General features: G+C 54.4%; 1 protein-coding gene across 1 annotated transcript in view; it reads left to right on the forward strand.

Annotated features, from left to right (window-relative positions):
• TRIM8 (tripartite motif containing 8) overlaps positions 1-14,072 on the forward strand; it is a 29,430-nt gene extending 15,358 nt beyond the window's left edge. Inside the window, exons 3-7 of the mRNA XM_058810610.1 lie at positions 9,664-9,759; positions 10,547-10,780; positions 11,151-11,182; positions 11,752-11,867; positions 12,530-14,072. Coding sequence (XP_058666593.1) covers positions 9,664-9,759; positions 10,547-10,780; positions 11,151-11,182; positions 11,752-11,867; positions 12,530-13,137 — 1,086 coding nt within the window. The 3' untranslated portion in view covers positions 13,138-14,072. The remainder of the gene's footprint in view (positions 1-9,663; positions 9,760-10,546; positions 10,781-11,150; positions 11,183-11,751; positions 11,868-12,529) is intronic.
• Positions 14,073-14,755: the final 683 nt, after the last annotated feature.

Below are 14,755 nucleotides of genomic sequence, written 5' to 3' on the forward strand. Positions count from 1 at the left end.
GGAAGCCAAAGAGGCTGTTGTTTAGAGCTCAGGGCTTCCCATGGCAGGACTCAGCCTGATGGGTGCAGAGTGGAGGTCTTTGGGCAGGGGAGAGGCTGCTCAGCCTGCAGTGGGAGCAAGGGTGGAAGAGGCTGGCTGTGTTTCACCCCTGCAGGGAGAAGGCTCTGAGATCACACAGGCCAGCTGGATCTTGAATCCAAGATGTTTATTTGGAAGGGGGAGTGAGGGTTTCTCAATTTTGCAGGGCTTGCAGATGGGGTAGGTTTGCTGCCAAGCAATAGGATGGGTCTTTGCAGGATGGCTCCTTTGTAAGGCAAGCCATTCCCCCAGCCACAGTTTGGGAACAACTGGCTGAGACCCTGAGATTTTGTCGACATTGGGAAGATCTTGGAATTCAACAGAGCTAGACAAGACTGGGACAGCAACAGACTGAGGCAGGATTGGGGGTGCTGCCAAAGCCTGTTGAATTTTTTGTGGGGGTTATTGGAGGAGCAACTGAGAAATGATATGTCAGAGCAATAGGACTGGTGTGAGGACTTTCTGATTCAGCTGTATTTTAGCACTGCGTTATCTCCCTTTGCTGCCCAGACTGCCACCATTGGAGCTGGCAGAGCACTTCTGAGAGCCAGCTGGGGGAGATGATCCCACCAAAGACAGACTGCTCTTTTTTTTCTGGATTAAATTTTTATCTGTATCTGTGGTTGGGAAGGGGCAGATGTATGAAAAAAGACATGAGGGAGAAAAGGATTGTAGGCCCCCCCTAATGTCCATATAAATTGATTGAAGCATTTGAGAAACCACAAGCACAGAGTGTGCTGAAGACAGAAAGGGCAGGACTTATTACACGATTTTTTAGGCTCTGAAAAACTGTGAAATCTGGTGAATCCCACTCAATACACTTGCAGGCCCCAGATTTTATTTTCCGGCATGGCAGGGATGAAGCACAAGGCAGTGCTGATCACGGGGAACAGTTGTGCTCCAGGTGTTGGTGTCAGTCTGAGCTCCCAAGTGGCTGGAAACAGTTGCTCAAGGCACTTGGGTCTGGGCGTCTGGAACTTTTCGGGAGGTCACAAACCCTGAGCTTTCCCTGCAGTTTCCAGTGCTGGTGCTCCTGAGTTGGTTACTCAAAGGGCATTTGGTGCTGGGCAGGGCAGATTGTGCCAGGGCCTGCAGCCAGAGCCCTGTGCTGGAGATGGCTCAGCAGCAAGGTGAATTTTGGCACTCATTTATAAGCAGCCCTAAACATGTACATTTTCCCCCTGAAACTGAAAGAGGTGGTGAAAAGAGCTCCTCCCCTGCATCCCTGGTGGCAAAGATGATGCAGACCCTGTCCTTCATAAACACTGAGCTGAGCCCTGTGACTCTCCCTGGCTCTCCTCACTCCCAGGCCAATGTGGCCTGTGCTGTCCTCCCACTGAAAGCTGCCTGGGGTGGGCTGTGTTCACACCCAGGCCTGGATGGGGATCTCTTCTCCCTCCCTGCCCAGCAGAGAGAAATTAAATTTCTTGAGCTCCTCAGCGCCCTGAGGGCCTGGTCGTGCCTGCAGCCCCAGCCCTCAGAGGTGGCTGCACCACCATCTTGCTCCTGCACCACCCAAATGCATCTGCTGTCCCTGTGGCATTGGGACACAGTGTGGGAGCATCTTCCCTGATGGGATGCTGTCTCTCCTGGCAGGGACAGGGCAGGAAGTGGCTCTACTGGCCAGGTCACTAGTGAGGCTCTCCAAGGCTCAGTTTTGAGACCAGTCTTGTTTAATACTAGGAAGGCTCTAGAGAGAGATCTGGACAGGCTGAATCGAGGGGCCAAGGCCAGTTGTATGAGGTTCAACAAAGTGAAGTGCTGGATGCTGCACTTGGATCGCAACAACCCCACACAGTGCTACAGGCTGGGGGGCAGAGTGGCTGGATGCTGCCCAGCAGAAACAGAGCTGAGGACCATGAGCCAGGAGTTGCCCAGGTGGCCAAGGAGGCCAGTGGCATCCTGGCTTGTGTAGCAGTATGTGGCCAGCAGGACCAGGACTGTGATCACTCCCCTGTACTCAGCACAGCACCTCAAATCCCATGGTCAGTTTTGGACGCCTTACTGCAAGAAAACTACTGAGGTGCTGGAGTGAGTCCAGAGAAGGGCAACAGAGTTGGTGAAGGGTCTGGAGCACAAGTGCTGTGAGGAGTGGCTGAGGGAGCTGGGGGTGTTTTTGGGGCTACCTGGAGGAAAGGAGGCTCAGGGGAGACCTTATCACTCTACAACTGCCTGAAAGGAGGGTGTAGCAAGGTAGGGATGGGCCTCTTCTCCCAGACAACAAGTGACAAGACAAGGACAAGCCTCAAGCCATGCTAGGGAGGGTTCATATTGGGCATCAGGAAGAATTTCTTCACTGAAAGGGAGGTTAAGCATTAGAATGGGCTGCCCAGGGAGGTTGTGGAGTCACCATCCCTGAAAGTGTTCAAGAAATTACTGAACCTGACCATTAGTGCTAATGGTTTAGTTGACAAAGTGGTGTTCAGTCAAAGGTTGAACTCAAAGATCTTGGAGGTGTTTTCCAATCTTAATGAGTTTATGATTCTATGATTCTATCACCAGGGCTCATCTTTGTCCTGTGGAGCCAGCAGCATCAGTTGTGGCTCACCTGGCTGCATGCTCGGCATGCAAACTGGCTTCTTGTCCTGGTATTTGTCTTCCTGGTGCATTTCCAGCCCCTTTTCTCCATCTTATGAGTGAGTCTGGAGCCCCAAATCTGGCATAGGCAGTTTACCTTGCTTTCACTGCCTCTATTATGCTTTGCATGGAGGGAGCCTCTGTTTTGAAGGGTACAACATCCATACTGGAATCACCTCATACCCAGTTATGAGGAAGGCTCCTTCCTCCAGGACTTGCAGGGCTGCTGGTGGAGAGGTGATGTGTCTCCAGCCACTGGCCTCATCTCTCTGCCCCTTAATCTCCCTTATCCTCCTTTTCCTCTCGGAGCAAATCTTCGTTCCTACTCCAAGGACACTGACAGCAGTGGCAGCTGGGCCATGGCTTGAAGCTAGGGTCCAGACCCTTTAGGTAGTGCCCCAGCCTCATTCTCCCATTTGTGTGAGAGGCACAGCATGAAGTAACTCCCAAGGCTGCAGTGAGCAGGGCGATGCACAGAGGCCCAGGAAGGTGAATTAGCATTCTCAAGATCCTCCTGAAGGGTTGCTTTCTGACAATAGGTCCCCATTTCCTGACCTCCAGAAATCCTGCTGCTGGCCTCATGCAACACAATGCCTTGTATTTTCTCTTTATTAACAAGTTCTTCCTTTCTGCTAGGTGTAAACAAGGGAAAGAGCTGTCCCAGCCTTTGGCACAGCCTTTTGGTGGCTCAGGATCTGCTCTGGTACAGGGACATGGAGAGAAATATGGTCTGCCATGCCCACTGTCCTGGGATGCCCCAGGAGCCAGGCCTGACCTGGTTCTGCTCAGCAGTCATGAGTCATGGGTCCACGGGAGCAACCAGCTGCTGTGTGCCACTTGTGCTGCAGGGATGCCCTGTGCTGGGGTGGGCACAGGAGGTGGGACATGGGGCTGTGCCTGTGGGGTAGCCAGTGGAGATGGAACATGGGTCTAAACCTGATGGTTTCTTCTCCAGGGAAGGCTCAGAGGCCAGGCAGCATCTTACAGGGTGATGTGGACAAGCAGGAGGCATCCTTGCCCACTCCAGCATGACAACAGGGTAGAGAGCTGCTCTTGCAAGAAGCATCTGTACATCCTCTTCCCCCAAGATGGAGCTGATTATTTGGCCCTCAGCCCTTTTCTACAAAGCACCAGCTCTCCTGGTGCTCAGGTGTCCCTCAGTGCTGGAAAGGGGGTCTCTTTGGTGCCTCTTCACTGCATGGCTGCTACTTCCAGCCCTTCCTAGAAAGGGCAGCTATTAATATCTCAGGCTGTTCCCCTCCACTCTTCCTTCCCCTGTTGAGGATAAACCAGCCTGATCTCTGCACAGGGAGCACTGTGAGAAAAGCCAAAGCCTGGAGCACTGTTTGCTCCAGGCTGGCGAGGGGAGGTAAAACCTCATGCTCTGGCTGGAGACCTTCCCTCCTGCCTGGTGCTTACTGTAAATGTGTGCAAGATGAAACCCCAGCCAGAAAGCATTTCCTTCCTGCCTCTTTAAGTGGATCTGCCTCCTGCGAGTGTTGTGAGGGCTGTGGGGAGTTTGAAAGAGCTGGCTTTGCCTAGATCTGGTCAGCAGGAGACCACCAGCAGGGTGGGAGGGATGCTCCAGGGCTTTGGGCTGTGGCAGTGCATGATGCATTATCTTATGATGTGAGATCCTGTTTTTGGGGGCAGTGGGGTGCTGTGCCCCAGATGTACACAGTGTCAGGGTTCTGATGTGTTAGCAGGTGGGGTGACACTTTCAGGAGAGATGAAAATAGCTCATCACGTGGGTTTTTCTCAGAAAATGGTCCAGCTGACAGTGGAGCGGGGCTGGCGAGAGGGAAGCCTGTGTGTGGGAGGCCTGGGGAGGCGAAAGGTTGCACTCGCCTCCTTGGCCCAGGGCTTTTGGTGCATTAAAATTCAGTCACTGTGACTTCAGGCCCGTCTCCAGCAACGTGCTGGGACATGTGTCTCAATGGGGGCTCTTGATCCCGGTCCCTGGGCTGAGCTGCAGGTGTCTGGAGCCATTCCCGCTGCAGGCATCTGCCCTTTGCAGCTTCCTCGCTCCGGTTCCACCTTCCTCCTCCTCCTCCTCCTCACCCTTCCTGCCCCTCACGCTCCAAGCTGCTCCCTCCGTTCTCGCTTTCCGGTGACTGCAAACAATGTCCTTATTCACTCAGTGGCTGAGATTTGGCGGCGAGGGGAAGGCCTGGGCGCAGAGGAGGAGGAGGAAGGAGAGAGGCAGAGAAGTGAGTGTGCCTGTCCTAGGCCAGCTGTCCAGCTGTGGTTAAAGGTGATCTGTGGGGCAGGCTGGCTCTCTGCTCCCCCAGTTTCCTATGGGAATTAGAGCTGTGCACTCCTGTGGTTTGTCCACCTGCCCTGCTGTAGTACCCTCTAAACCCACAGACAGGTTCAGCAGAGTTTATTGGGAATTAGCATCCTGCAAGCATCCCACAGGTCAGGGTGTGGGCACTCGGTTGCTCTTGCAAGGTGAACGGCCCTGAAGGATGCACAGTGCCTATTAGACATCAAGAGGAGCTGCATGGGCTCCATTTGCCCTGTGAACACAGTAAGGCTTTTCACTGCTCCAGCTCTTGTTTAAAGCCACAGCAGCTCAGCAGGTCATGGGGCACTGCTCTGCCTCTGGTGAAGCTGCCAGGCTCCTTCCTGATCCTGCTGGGAACTGGGCAGGGGCCGGTGAGCATTCCAGCCCCCAGGGAAGGGGTTCCAGAGGCTGTCCCCTGCCAGCTCTCCCTGGGAGGCACACAAAGGCCCTGACCAGCCTCAGGGAACACAAAACCTTGGGGCATGTCGTGGGATTTTGCTGCCCTGCTGCTGGCCCCAGGGCAATGGGCATCTGGGGGCTGCAAAGAGGAGATGAGGGGAGTGCTGAGCCTCAGGCAGGGCAGGGCCATAATCCACTGTGGGCTCAGCAGTGAGCACAGGCTTAGCTCTGCCCTTTGGGAGAGGACAGTGTTGAGACCAGCCTAAGACAAATCAGGGGAAATATTGTGCCCACAGACTGCTCCCTGCCTGGGACATCTTGGGTGGGTGTGAGCTCCTTCCTACACCCCAGTGCCCCCATTTACAGTGGAGGTTTCCCCAGCTGGTTGAGCTGGACCCATGTTTGTAACACATCTGAGGCTTGTGGTGGTGCAGCCATGCAGTGTCTCTCGGATGAGCAGCACAGGTGCCCAGTATCATCAGAGCTGCTAAACTCTTTATTGCTATCTTCCTGTCTTGTGGCTGCAGGCATTTAATGTTGCAGAAGTTCTTTGTTGGGATGGCCCTGTCCCCCAGCAGACATATCCCTGTGCCCTGCCTGGCAGGGTGGATGTGTCCCATGCTGGGGCAGCCACTGGGAGCTGGGGTCAGTGCATGGTCTGCACCTTACTGCACTCCCTCTGAGCAGGGGGTGCAGTAAGGTGCAGGCAGGGTGTGGTTTCCCTGGTGGTGATTTCCTCCCAGCAAGTGCTGTGGATAGCGATGGTCAGGAAGCCTTCCCCCAGCACAGTCCCATGGGGACCAGCTGTGTGCATCCTCCCTGCAATGAGACCTTGCAATGTTTGCTTTGCTTCCTGCAGAGATGTCCCTCCAAGCTGTGTTTCAGTCCCAGTGCATGACCTTGGTACCCCAAACCCATCTGACTTGCCACAATTAGTGCTCAAGAATCACTCTCCTCTGCCTGCAGGGGAGGAGTGCACCCTCTCTCCTGAAGGGAAGTGAATGGTAGTGTCCCCTCCTTTGTCCTCCACCTTTGGTGGTCCAGCTCCCTTGCAGAGTTGATGCCCATGGTGTGTTTGCAAGCTCCCTGTATGGGAGCAAAAGGGAGCTCCCTTTCGTACCCACACTTCATTTTACTCTGTGAGGAGGAGGGAGATTGTGTTCATCTGCTGCAGAATAAGCTGGTGTCCATGAACTAGCCCAGTCTCACGGGGGCCTACAGGGTCGTGGTGGACCAGCCACTTACCCCAGCCACCGATTAATTTATTAATTAATGAGATGAATTCACTCTCAGCTGGTGCTGGAATAAAAAGCATTTTTAGTATGCGTTTCGCAAACTGGCGACGTGTCTCGGAAAAGACAAACTGGGATCAGAGTTGCGCACAGCCTGGGAAGGGTGCCTGGACAGAGGGAGCCTCGGCTCTCCCAGCATCAAGGTCATGCATGAAATATGAGAAATTACCCCGAGAAATTCTGATCCTGGAGAAGGAGGAGTTCATGACTTCAGAAATGCCAGATTTGGGAGGGGATGGAAGGGGAAGGGATATATTTTCCTTTTCAAAATACCTAAGGAATTCAGCCTGTGCTGCATAGACATTGAGATTTTGCCCCTCGGATCCAGAAGGGGTAGTTCATACCCTAGTGTCTTGTTAAGGTTTTGTTGCCATGGGTGAAAAGCCCTCCCATTCCGCTGCAATCCAGGCACGTACAGTTTTTAAATCACCCTAAAAAAAGAGTGGCTCAAGTATGAGGTTTAAAGAAAGCGCTGCATGTCCTCTATTTTGTCTGATTTCTATGGCTTTAGGTTGGATTTTGGTCACTTTTTCCAGCTGTGAGGTGATATTAAATTAACTTTTATATATATATATATATGTATATATATAAAGTTATTTTTACATATGTTTATATGTATATTTGTGATTTACCATAATTGCATGATTCCTGGAGTGGAGCAGTCTGAGGTTTGTTACAAAACACAAAGGTTGGCAGCTCTGCCACGGCAGCTGCAGGGCGATGGTACGTGCGTGTCCGGGCTGTTTGGTGCCTCCCTCTGGGGTCTCTCAGACCAGTGGGGCTGCCAGGGTGGCCTCTGCCTGCCTGGCATCTACCAGTGATGGGAAACCTTGCTTTCCCTTGCTACAGCATCCCAGCAGCATCAGGGAGAAGGGCAGTGTCTGCCCTTGATATGTCAGATACCTGATAGGTATGACAGAGTGGGATGGGGATTTGGCCTCTGTGCCCAGCAAGGGATCCTGTCCTATGTTTTTTACCCACTCCTGTCCCAGCTGGCAGACAGGGAAGTCAGGCTGAGGATGGGGCTGCTCCTGGGGGCCTGGCTAGACTTGGCTGTCCTCCTGGTGGGCTGGTGTGGGCTGGGTCTGGCTGTCTGTGGTGGAGATGGCGAGTCTGTGGCAGGGAGGGAGGTGTAGGGAAGGGCTCGGTGCAAAGCTCGCTGTGTCCTTTGGCTGCCCAGCATGGGGCGTGAGCAGCTCAGCCTGCACTGCACGACCTGCCCAACTCCCACATTCAGCTGGCCTCCTGCAAGCAGGGATGTTGGAAGGAATCTCTTTCCTTGGAGTCCAGGAGCAGGCTTGTTGCCTGCCACTTCTTAACCCACCTACACAGGGCTGTTTTCTGTTTAGTGCAATACAACAGTCGTCCACCTGCTCCACAGTTCTGCCTGGTGCTTGACCCAAAACCCTGTCTGAGACCCTAGAGAAACCCCCAGCAGCTCCACACTCAGGCCTGGCTGTTGGCACAGGACCTAGTTCCTGCCTTGGTTCTCCAGGGTTCAAGCAAGTGGTGTTGCGCTCACTCTCCAGAACTCAGTTCCCACCGTGTTAAACCTGGGAGTGGACTGCAGCCTCCTGCTGCTGCAGCACAAAAAACAATCATTTTACAATGAAAAAATGAGATTCTTAATATATGCCTCAAATCTTTCTCAGTGTGGATGCTTCCAGTGATGCCCGTGGATGCTGCAGGCCCCTGTGTTTCTGTAGGCATGCGCAGCAAATGTCCCCCCGTGGGCTGGGGGTCTGCGTTGCTGTGACTGCCTCTCAGCCCTGTTTCAGTGGATGTGCTGTCTGTGTGTCTGTCTGCATGGGCCTGGGTGGGTGCACACATGTGCATCCTGGGCATGCATGTGCAGTGTGCTGTGAGTGGGAAGCTGGGTTTTTTTAGCTCCTCATTATTATTAGTGGTAGGAGCCCAGTGACAGTAAGGCTGGAGGTGCCTGAGACCTTAAGAAAAACAACAGGAGGGAGGAGGCTTCGCATTCCTGCTCCTGAATTGAGTCGGAGGTGACAGCCTTTCCCTGCAATGCAATCAATCCCGGCAGCGCCTCTGCCACCCTCCCCCTCCCGCCTCGTCCAGGAATTAATTACTTGATTATAAATTCCCGAGTGGCGGTTTATAATAGCAATAATCCCCTCGAAATTCATTCTTGCTGCCGGTTTCTTTCCATCTCGCCCCCGTCGTTGAGTCTCAAACGCCCCATCTCCGTGCCGGGTGAAGCCCTTCTCCTCGCCCCGCTGGTGTCCTGGCTTTTCCACCCAGTAAACACGAAGGGCAAATATTTGGAGTTGATTTTGAGGGGTGTTTTGGGAAGCCATGCTCCTGCTCACAGGGATGGAGCCTTTCTCTCATGGGCAGTGGGTTTCTCCAGGCTGGGAATCATGCAGGAGCGAGGCGCTCGTGCTGATAGCTGGGGATAAGGTTTTTTCCCAGTTATTTGGTGGATGGCCCAGGCCCAGCCCCAAGGAGTGGGGCTGGGGGCTGGCAGTGTGGCGGAGGGAGGCTCCTTTCCTCCTCACTCTGTCCCTCCAGATTACGCTGACGCTGGCTCTGGGGCTTGTCAAGGAGGCGGGGAAGGGAGAAAGGATTTGGCGTGGCGTACGGAGCGCGAGGGAGGTGGTGATGTCTCACAGGAGCCTGCTGGCGATGGGTGATGGGCCTCAAATGGTACTGCCTTATTGGGGGATGAGCCTCTCTGCGTGCCCCCACAGTCCCCAGGGCTTGGCCCTGACCCAACCCCACTGACCAGGCTGCAGAAATTACCTGAGGTGCTGCCCCATCCAGGGGACCTAGCGCAGCCGATAACACAGCCTGGCACAGGCAGCCCCTCTGCCATTCCTGCCATTGAAATAACCAAATTTCCAGCTCCACAAGCTACCTGGGGGCTTTCAGCCTGGCAGTGGCATCCTGCTGGGTAAAAGCACCATCCCTCCTGAACCGTGTGGGCAGAGCCAGTGTGGGCAGCACTGATGTTCACTGGCACATGCAGCCACTGGGCTCTGACGATGCTGCTTTCTCTCCTCTCTGCAGAAGATGCTGATGAAGCAGCAGGACCGCCTGGAGGAGCGGGAGCAGGACATCGAGGAGCAGCTCTACAAGCTGGAATCAGACAAGCGGCTGGTTGAGGTAACCAGTGCCTCACCCTGCCACGGCCAGTCCCAGGGACTGTCCCCCTGTGGCACAAGGGGGACAAGCTCGTGGGACACAGGGGCCAGGTGGGCAGGGAGGAAGGCAGACATGCAGGGGAGGAGTAGCTGGACAGACTTCCAGCCTCCATTTCAGTGTCATCAGTCATCATTTTGGAAGAATAAAATAAGTGTTTGGAGCTGCTCTGCGGCCTCATGGGCCCTGGGTTGAGTTGGGAGACGAGGAACAAGGTTGCTCTTAAATATCAGATGGCACGTCCTGCCTCAGCTCAGCACAGCCTTTCTCAGGAAGGGAGTGCCTGTGGTCCTTAAAGCCCCTCGGTCTCCCAGAGCATGAAGGCAAAGGCTCTGGAACATGAAGTGTCTCCAGCCTGGGATGGGGCTGAGGATGAGGATGAAGGTGGGAAAGGGCATGCAGATAGGGATGGGTGGGATTTTTCAGGAGAGCACACTTCCATTGGTGGCGTAGCAGGTTGTTCCTTGGGATTGGGTCTCTGGAGCTGATCCCCACACAGATCCCAGGAAGTAAGTCCAGGAATCTGCTGAACCAATCAAACCTTCAGAGTGCCCCTGTTGGGTCTCTGGCACATAGAAGTCCTCCCATGAGGGAATTGACAGCAGGGTTTGAGCTGTCCGGGTGTTGCTGAAGAGCAGAGCTGGGGTGCAGCTTTCAGGCTGCATTCTGTACTGAGAAAGGACCCAGGTGTCCTGGAACAATCAGGAAGAGGTCAAAGAGCACAGAGCACTGACCCTGCTCTTCTCCCCAGGAGAAGGTGAACCAGCTGAAGGATGAGGTGCGCCTGCAGTACGAGAAGATGCACCAGATCTTGGATGAGGACTTGCGGAAGACCATGGAGATCCTGGACAAGGCCCAGGCCAAGTTCTGCAACGAGAACGCGGCCCAGGTTCTGCACCTCAATGAGCGCATGCAGGAGGCCAAGAAGCTCCTCAGCTCTGTCCAGGTCATGTTTGACAAAACTGAGGACATCAACTTCATGAAGGTAAGACAAGCTGCCCATGCCAGGGTGGGACGGGGGCTGTGGAGAGGCTTGGTTGTGTGGGAAGAATTAGGTATGTGTGGGGGGTGGTGGGGAGCAGAATGGCGACATTGGCAGGGCTGGCTGATGTCTCCCGAGTGCTCAGCAGTGGAAGAAGTCAAGGAGAAGTGAGGCAGGCTCAGTGCTGGTCTCAAATGAGGAGGTGCCACAGCTGGAGATGGGGCTGGAGCAGCCCATGCAGGGGAAAGGGGGCTCAGTGCCCATGGTCAGACTGTCCCCTCCTGGGGGGCCATGGAAGCTGACACTGAAAGGGGGCATGGCCACTATGGCAGGGATTGGCCTTACTGACCAGAGCTTCTCCTTCCACTTCTAGAACACCAAGTCTGTGAAAATCTTAATGGACAGGTAAGCGCTGCGGAACAGACGTGTTTGGGGAAAAGGGTGTGTTCATGTCCACAGGGGTGGCAGCAGCACAATATCCAGAGGAAGACCAGGGCCAGGGATGCTACAGGGTTTGGAAGAGGCATGTGCCATGCTCAGCTTCCCTATCTCTCTCTGTGAGGATGAAAAAATCCCCTCGTGCAGCCATTGAATCGAGTCCTCCCCGTGGACTAGGAGAATCTCAGTGTTGTGCTTGTGGAAGAGCAGAGGATGGGACCAGCAGGGTTGGGATGCAGAGCTCCATCCAGCTCCACTGGGCAGAGGCAGGGCAGGGAGTTAAAGGCAGCACTAGCAGAGCAGAGATGAGCTGGGATGGCCATGCAGTGGGGACATGGACTGCAGGAGGTGTGCCCTGGCAGGGGACATTCAAGCAAAACTGGACAGGGAAGGTCCTGCCTGCCAGAGACAGCCAGCTCACTTCTGTCCTCTACCCTGGGGAGGGGGTTTGGCTCCAGGAGTGCATCAGTGGAGGAGCTGTCCCTCTCCTGAGTTCACCCTGTAACTCACACCTCTCTGCCTGCCATCCCCAACAGAACTCAGAACTGTACAGGTGGCAGCCTGCCACCACCCAAAATCGGCCACCTCAACTCCAAGCTCTTCCTGAACGAGATTGCCAAGAAGGAGAAGCAGCTGAGGAAGTTGCTGGAAGGTGGGTGAAACCTGAGAGGTGTAGGGGCATGGAACCTCACTACCTCCTGTATCCGTAGCTGGCTGCCCTGCAGATCCCAGTACAAAACGGTGGGGAGAGCTCTTTGGGGCAGGGACCCCTTGGAGCCCCTCTGCAGTCAGCAGGGAGAGTCACCAAGCCAGTTCCTGACTCTCCCCAGGGCATTTTCCTTGTCTTGTGAAATAGCTGTGTTCTGGGGTTACACAAAACCCTGAAATACAGAGCTTTTGGGGGTTTGGCCATTGCCAGGAAAAGTCAGTGGAAAGATGGGGGTCAGCATGTGGGCAGGGACAGCCAGGGACTGGCATGGTCCCACAGCCCCCAGCCAATGCCTGGGAGCAAACCACGTCCTGTGGAGCCTTCCCAGTCCTCTCCTTGGGGGACTGGTGTTTATCCCCCAGGCTGTCCCACTCTGCTCCTGTTAGGGACTGTGTTCATGAGCTGTTTGCAGAGCAGTGCCCGGGGCTGCTCCGAGCCTGCTGCCAAGGGCCCAGAACTGAATCTGCAAGTCCACCTGCACAGGGCTGCGTGCATGGTTTGCCACTGCACACGTGGGGCTGGAACGTGGGTCTTGGGGCCGGAGCACCCTGGAGCTGCGCCACGCTGTGCTTAATCTAATCCCCCTCTCCTGTTCCCCTCCACAGGTCCTCTGAGCACCCCCGTCCCCTTCCTGCAGAGCATCCCCATGTACCCCTGCACCGTCAGCAACTCCGGCGCGGAGAAGCGCAAGCACTCCACCGCCTTTCCCGAGGGCAGCTTCCTCGAGCCATCGTCCGGGACTGTGGCGAGCCAGTACATGAGCCAGGGCGCTTCGGCCGGCGAGGGGCAGTCCGCACAAGCCATGGTGCCTTGTAGCTCCACGCAGCACATAGTTGGACTTCCTAGCGGCCCGCAGCCGGTGCACTCGGGCTCCGTCTTCAACCCATCTCACTACCCCAACACCACGTCATCTCAGCAGTCCGTGCTCTCCCAGTACGGCGGGCGCAAAATCCTCGTCTGCTCCGTGGATAACTGTTACTGTTCCTCGGTGTCCAACCACAGCGGGCACCAGCCCTACCCGCGCTCGGGGCACTTCCCCTGGACAGTGTCGTCGCAGGAGTACTCGCACCCGCTGCCGCCCGCCCCCGCCGTGCCCCAGTCACTCCCGGGACTTGCCGTGAGGGAATGGATTGACGCATCCCAGCAGCACGGGCGGCAGGATTTCTATAGGGTCTACGGGCAGCCCTCGGCCAAACACTACGTCACCAGTTAACCGTCACACTCTCTGGAGAGTCCTGCTCGATGACGTGTTCAGAGAGAAAAGTCTGGTTTGGTTTGGCTTTTTTTTTTTTTCCCTCCCCTTTTAAATCAAACCCAATTTTTTCCCTGCCTCACACCCCTCCAGGATTTTGGGGAGGGTTGTTCTATCATATCTCCTTTTTTTTTTTTTTTAATCCTTTAAAAATGAAATAATTTTTTTTTCATTTTAATGCCTTTTTTTTATTTAATTCTGGAAGTCCTTCCTGCCCCTCGCTGGGTAAACACGAGGGAGAAATTATCGAGAAGAAATTGATGGGGATTTCAGTCGGACATCTGGGTCTGTGCGTTGTGCTCTTCCTCGCTCCTCTCTGCCTTTGGAAAACTTCAGAAGGGACAATGGCACCTTCTCTCTTCATATTTCTCCAAGTTCATTTTTTCTGGTTTGGTTCAGTTTTTCCCCTTTCCCCACCCCTTTCTTTCCCTTTTTAAAAAGAAAAAAAAAGAAAAAATCTATCATTGATTCAGTATGAAATGATACTTGTAGATTTTGGGTTTGTTACTTTTTATTTTTAAAGGCTGATTTTTTTTTTTTTGTGTTACAAGGCCACTTCTCATGCATATTGGCATTTTTTTCCTTCTTTCAGAGATTTGTAAATACACAATGGCAGGAAATTTAATGCACAAAAAAAAGGGAAAAGAAACTTTACAAAAAACCACAAATAAATAAATTAAAAAAAAATCTGTTCTAGTTTTCAGGAGGGGAAGCGTGACCAAAACGCACTCCCCTCCTGCATATCGCTGATGCAACTTCCTGTAACAAGCACTTTGTATAAAAAAAAGTGGACTTCCTGCTATAAGGCACAGGTATTTATTCTGTAACCAATTTTAGACACACACACACACACACACACACACACGCAAAATATTCAAATAAATGTGATCACTTAGTGCAAATGCCTCGCTCTGCTGCAGCTCTTCCCCCGGGAACGCCAGCTCCAGAGGGAGGCTCCGACTGCTTTGGGCAGGAAACACTGCCCAGTCCCGCAGGGCCCGGGCCATGGCAGGGGATTCCAGAGGGGCTCTTGGGAGGGAGCAGCTCGGCCATGGGGCAGCAGCGGGTCCCAGGTGCGGACAGGGTCCCCTCCAGTGCCCACGCCGTGTCCCAGCCCCGTGGGAAGGGCTCTCCACCAGCTCCCTCCCAGGCAGCGAGGATGTGAGTCAGGCACGGAGCCGGCCAGGCCGCATCCTGCCCATGGGCTCCAGAACAATCCCCATTGTGGGATGGGGACTGGGCTGGGGACAGCAGCAGCTTTCCTGACTCTGCCAGCATCCACCATGCCAGCTGTGCTGCTGTCCAGGCACCCAGCCCTTAAGCCTTCATCCCCACCTAAAGCCCCGCTGCCCCTGGGGCTTTGTGGGTGCTGGCAGCACCCCGGGCTGGTTTGGGGACCCTCTGTGCCCAGCCAAGGCTGGGAAGGGCGAGGAGGAACCTTTGTCCAGGATGTGCAGTGGGGGCCTGGGCTGGCCTGGCTGGGACTGTGCAGGGGTGATCTTCATCTGGGGAAAATGAGGCTGACTTCATAAAACAGAGCAGTGTCCTAGAGGCAGGAGGGGATTTCCACTGCTCTCTT

Source organism: Ammospiza caudacuta, chromosome 9 (genome assembly GCF_027887145.1).
Source record: "Ammospiza caudacuta isolate bAmmCau1 chromosome 9, bAmmCau1.pri, whole genome shotgun sequence".
Classification (NCBI taxonomy): domain Eukaryota; kingdom Metazoa; phylum Chordata; class Aves; order Passeriformes; family Passerellidae; genus Ammospiza; species Ammospiza caudacuta.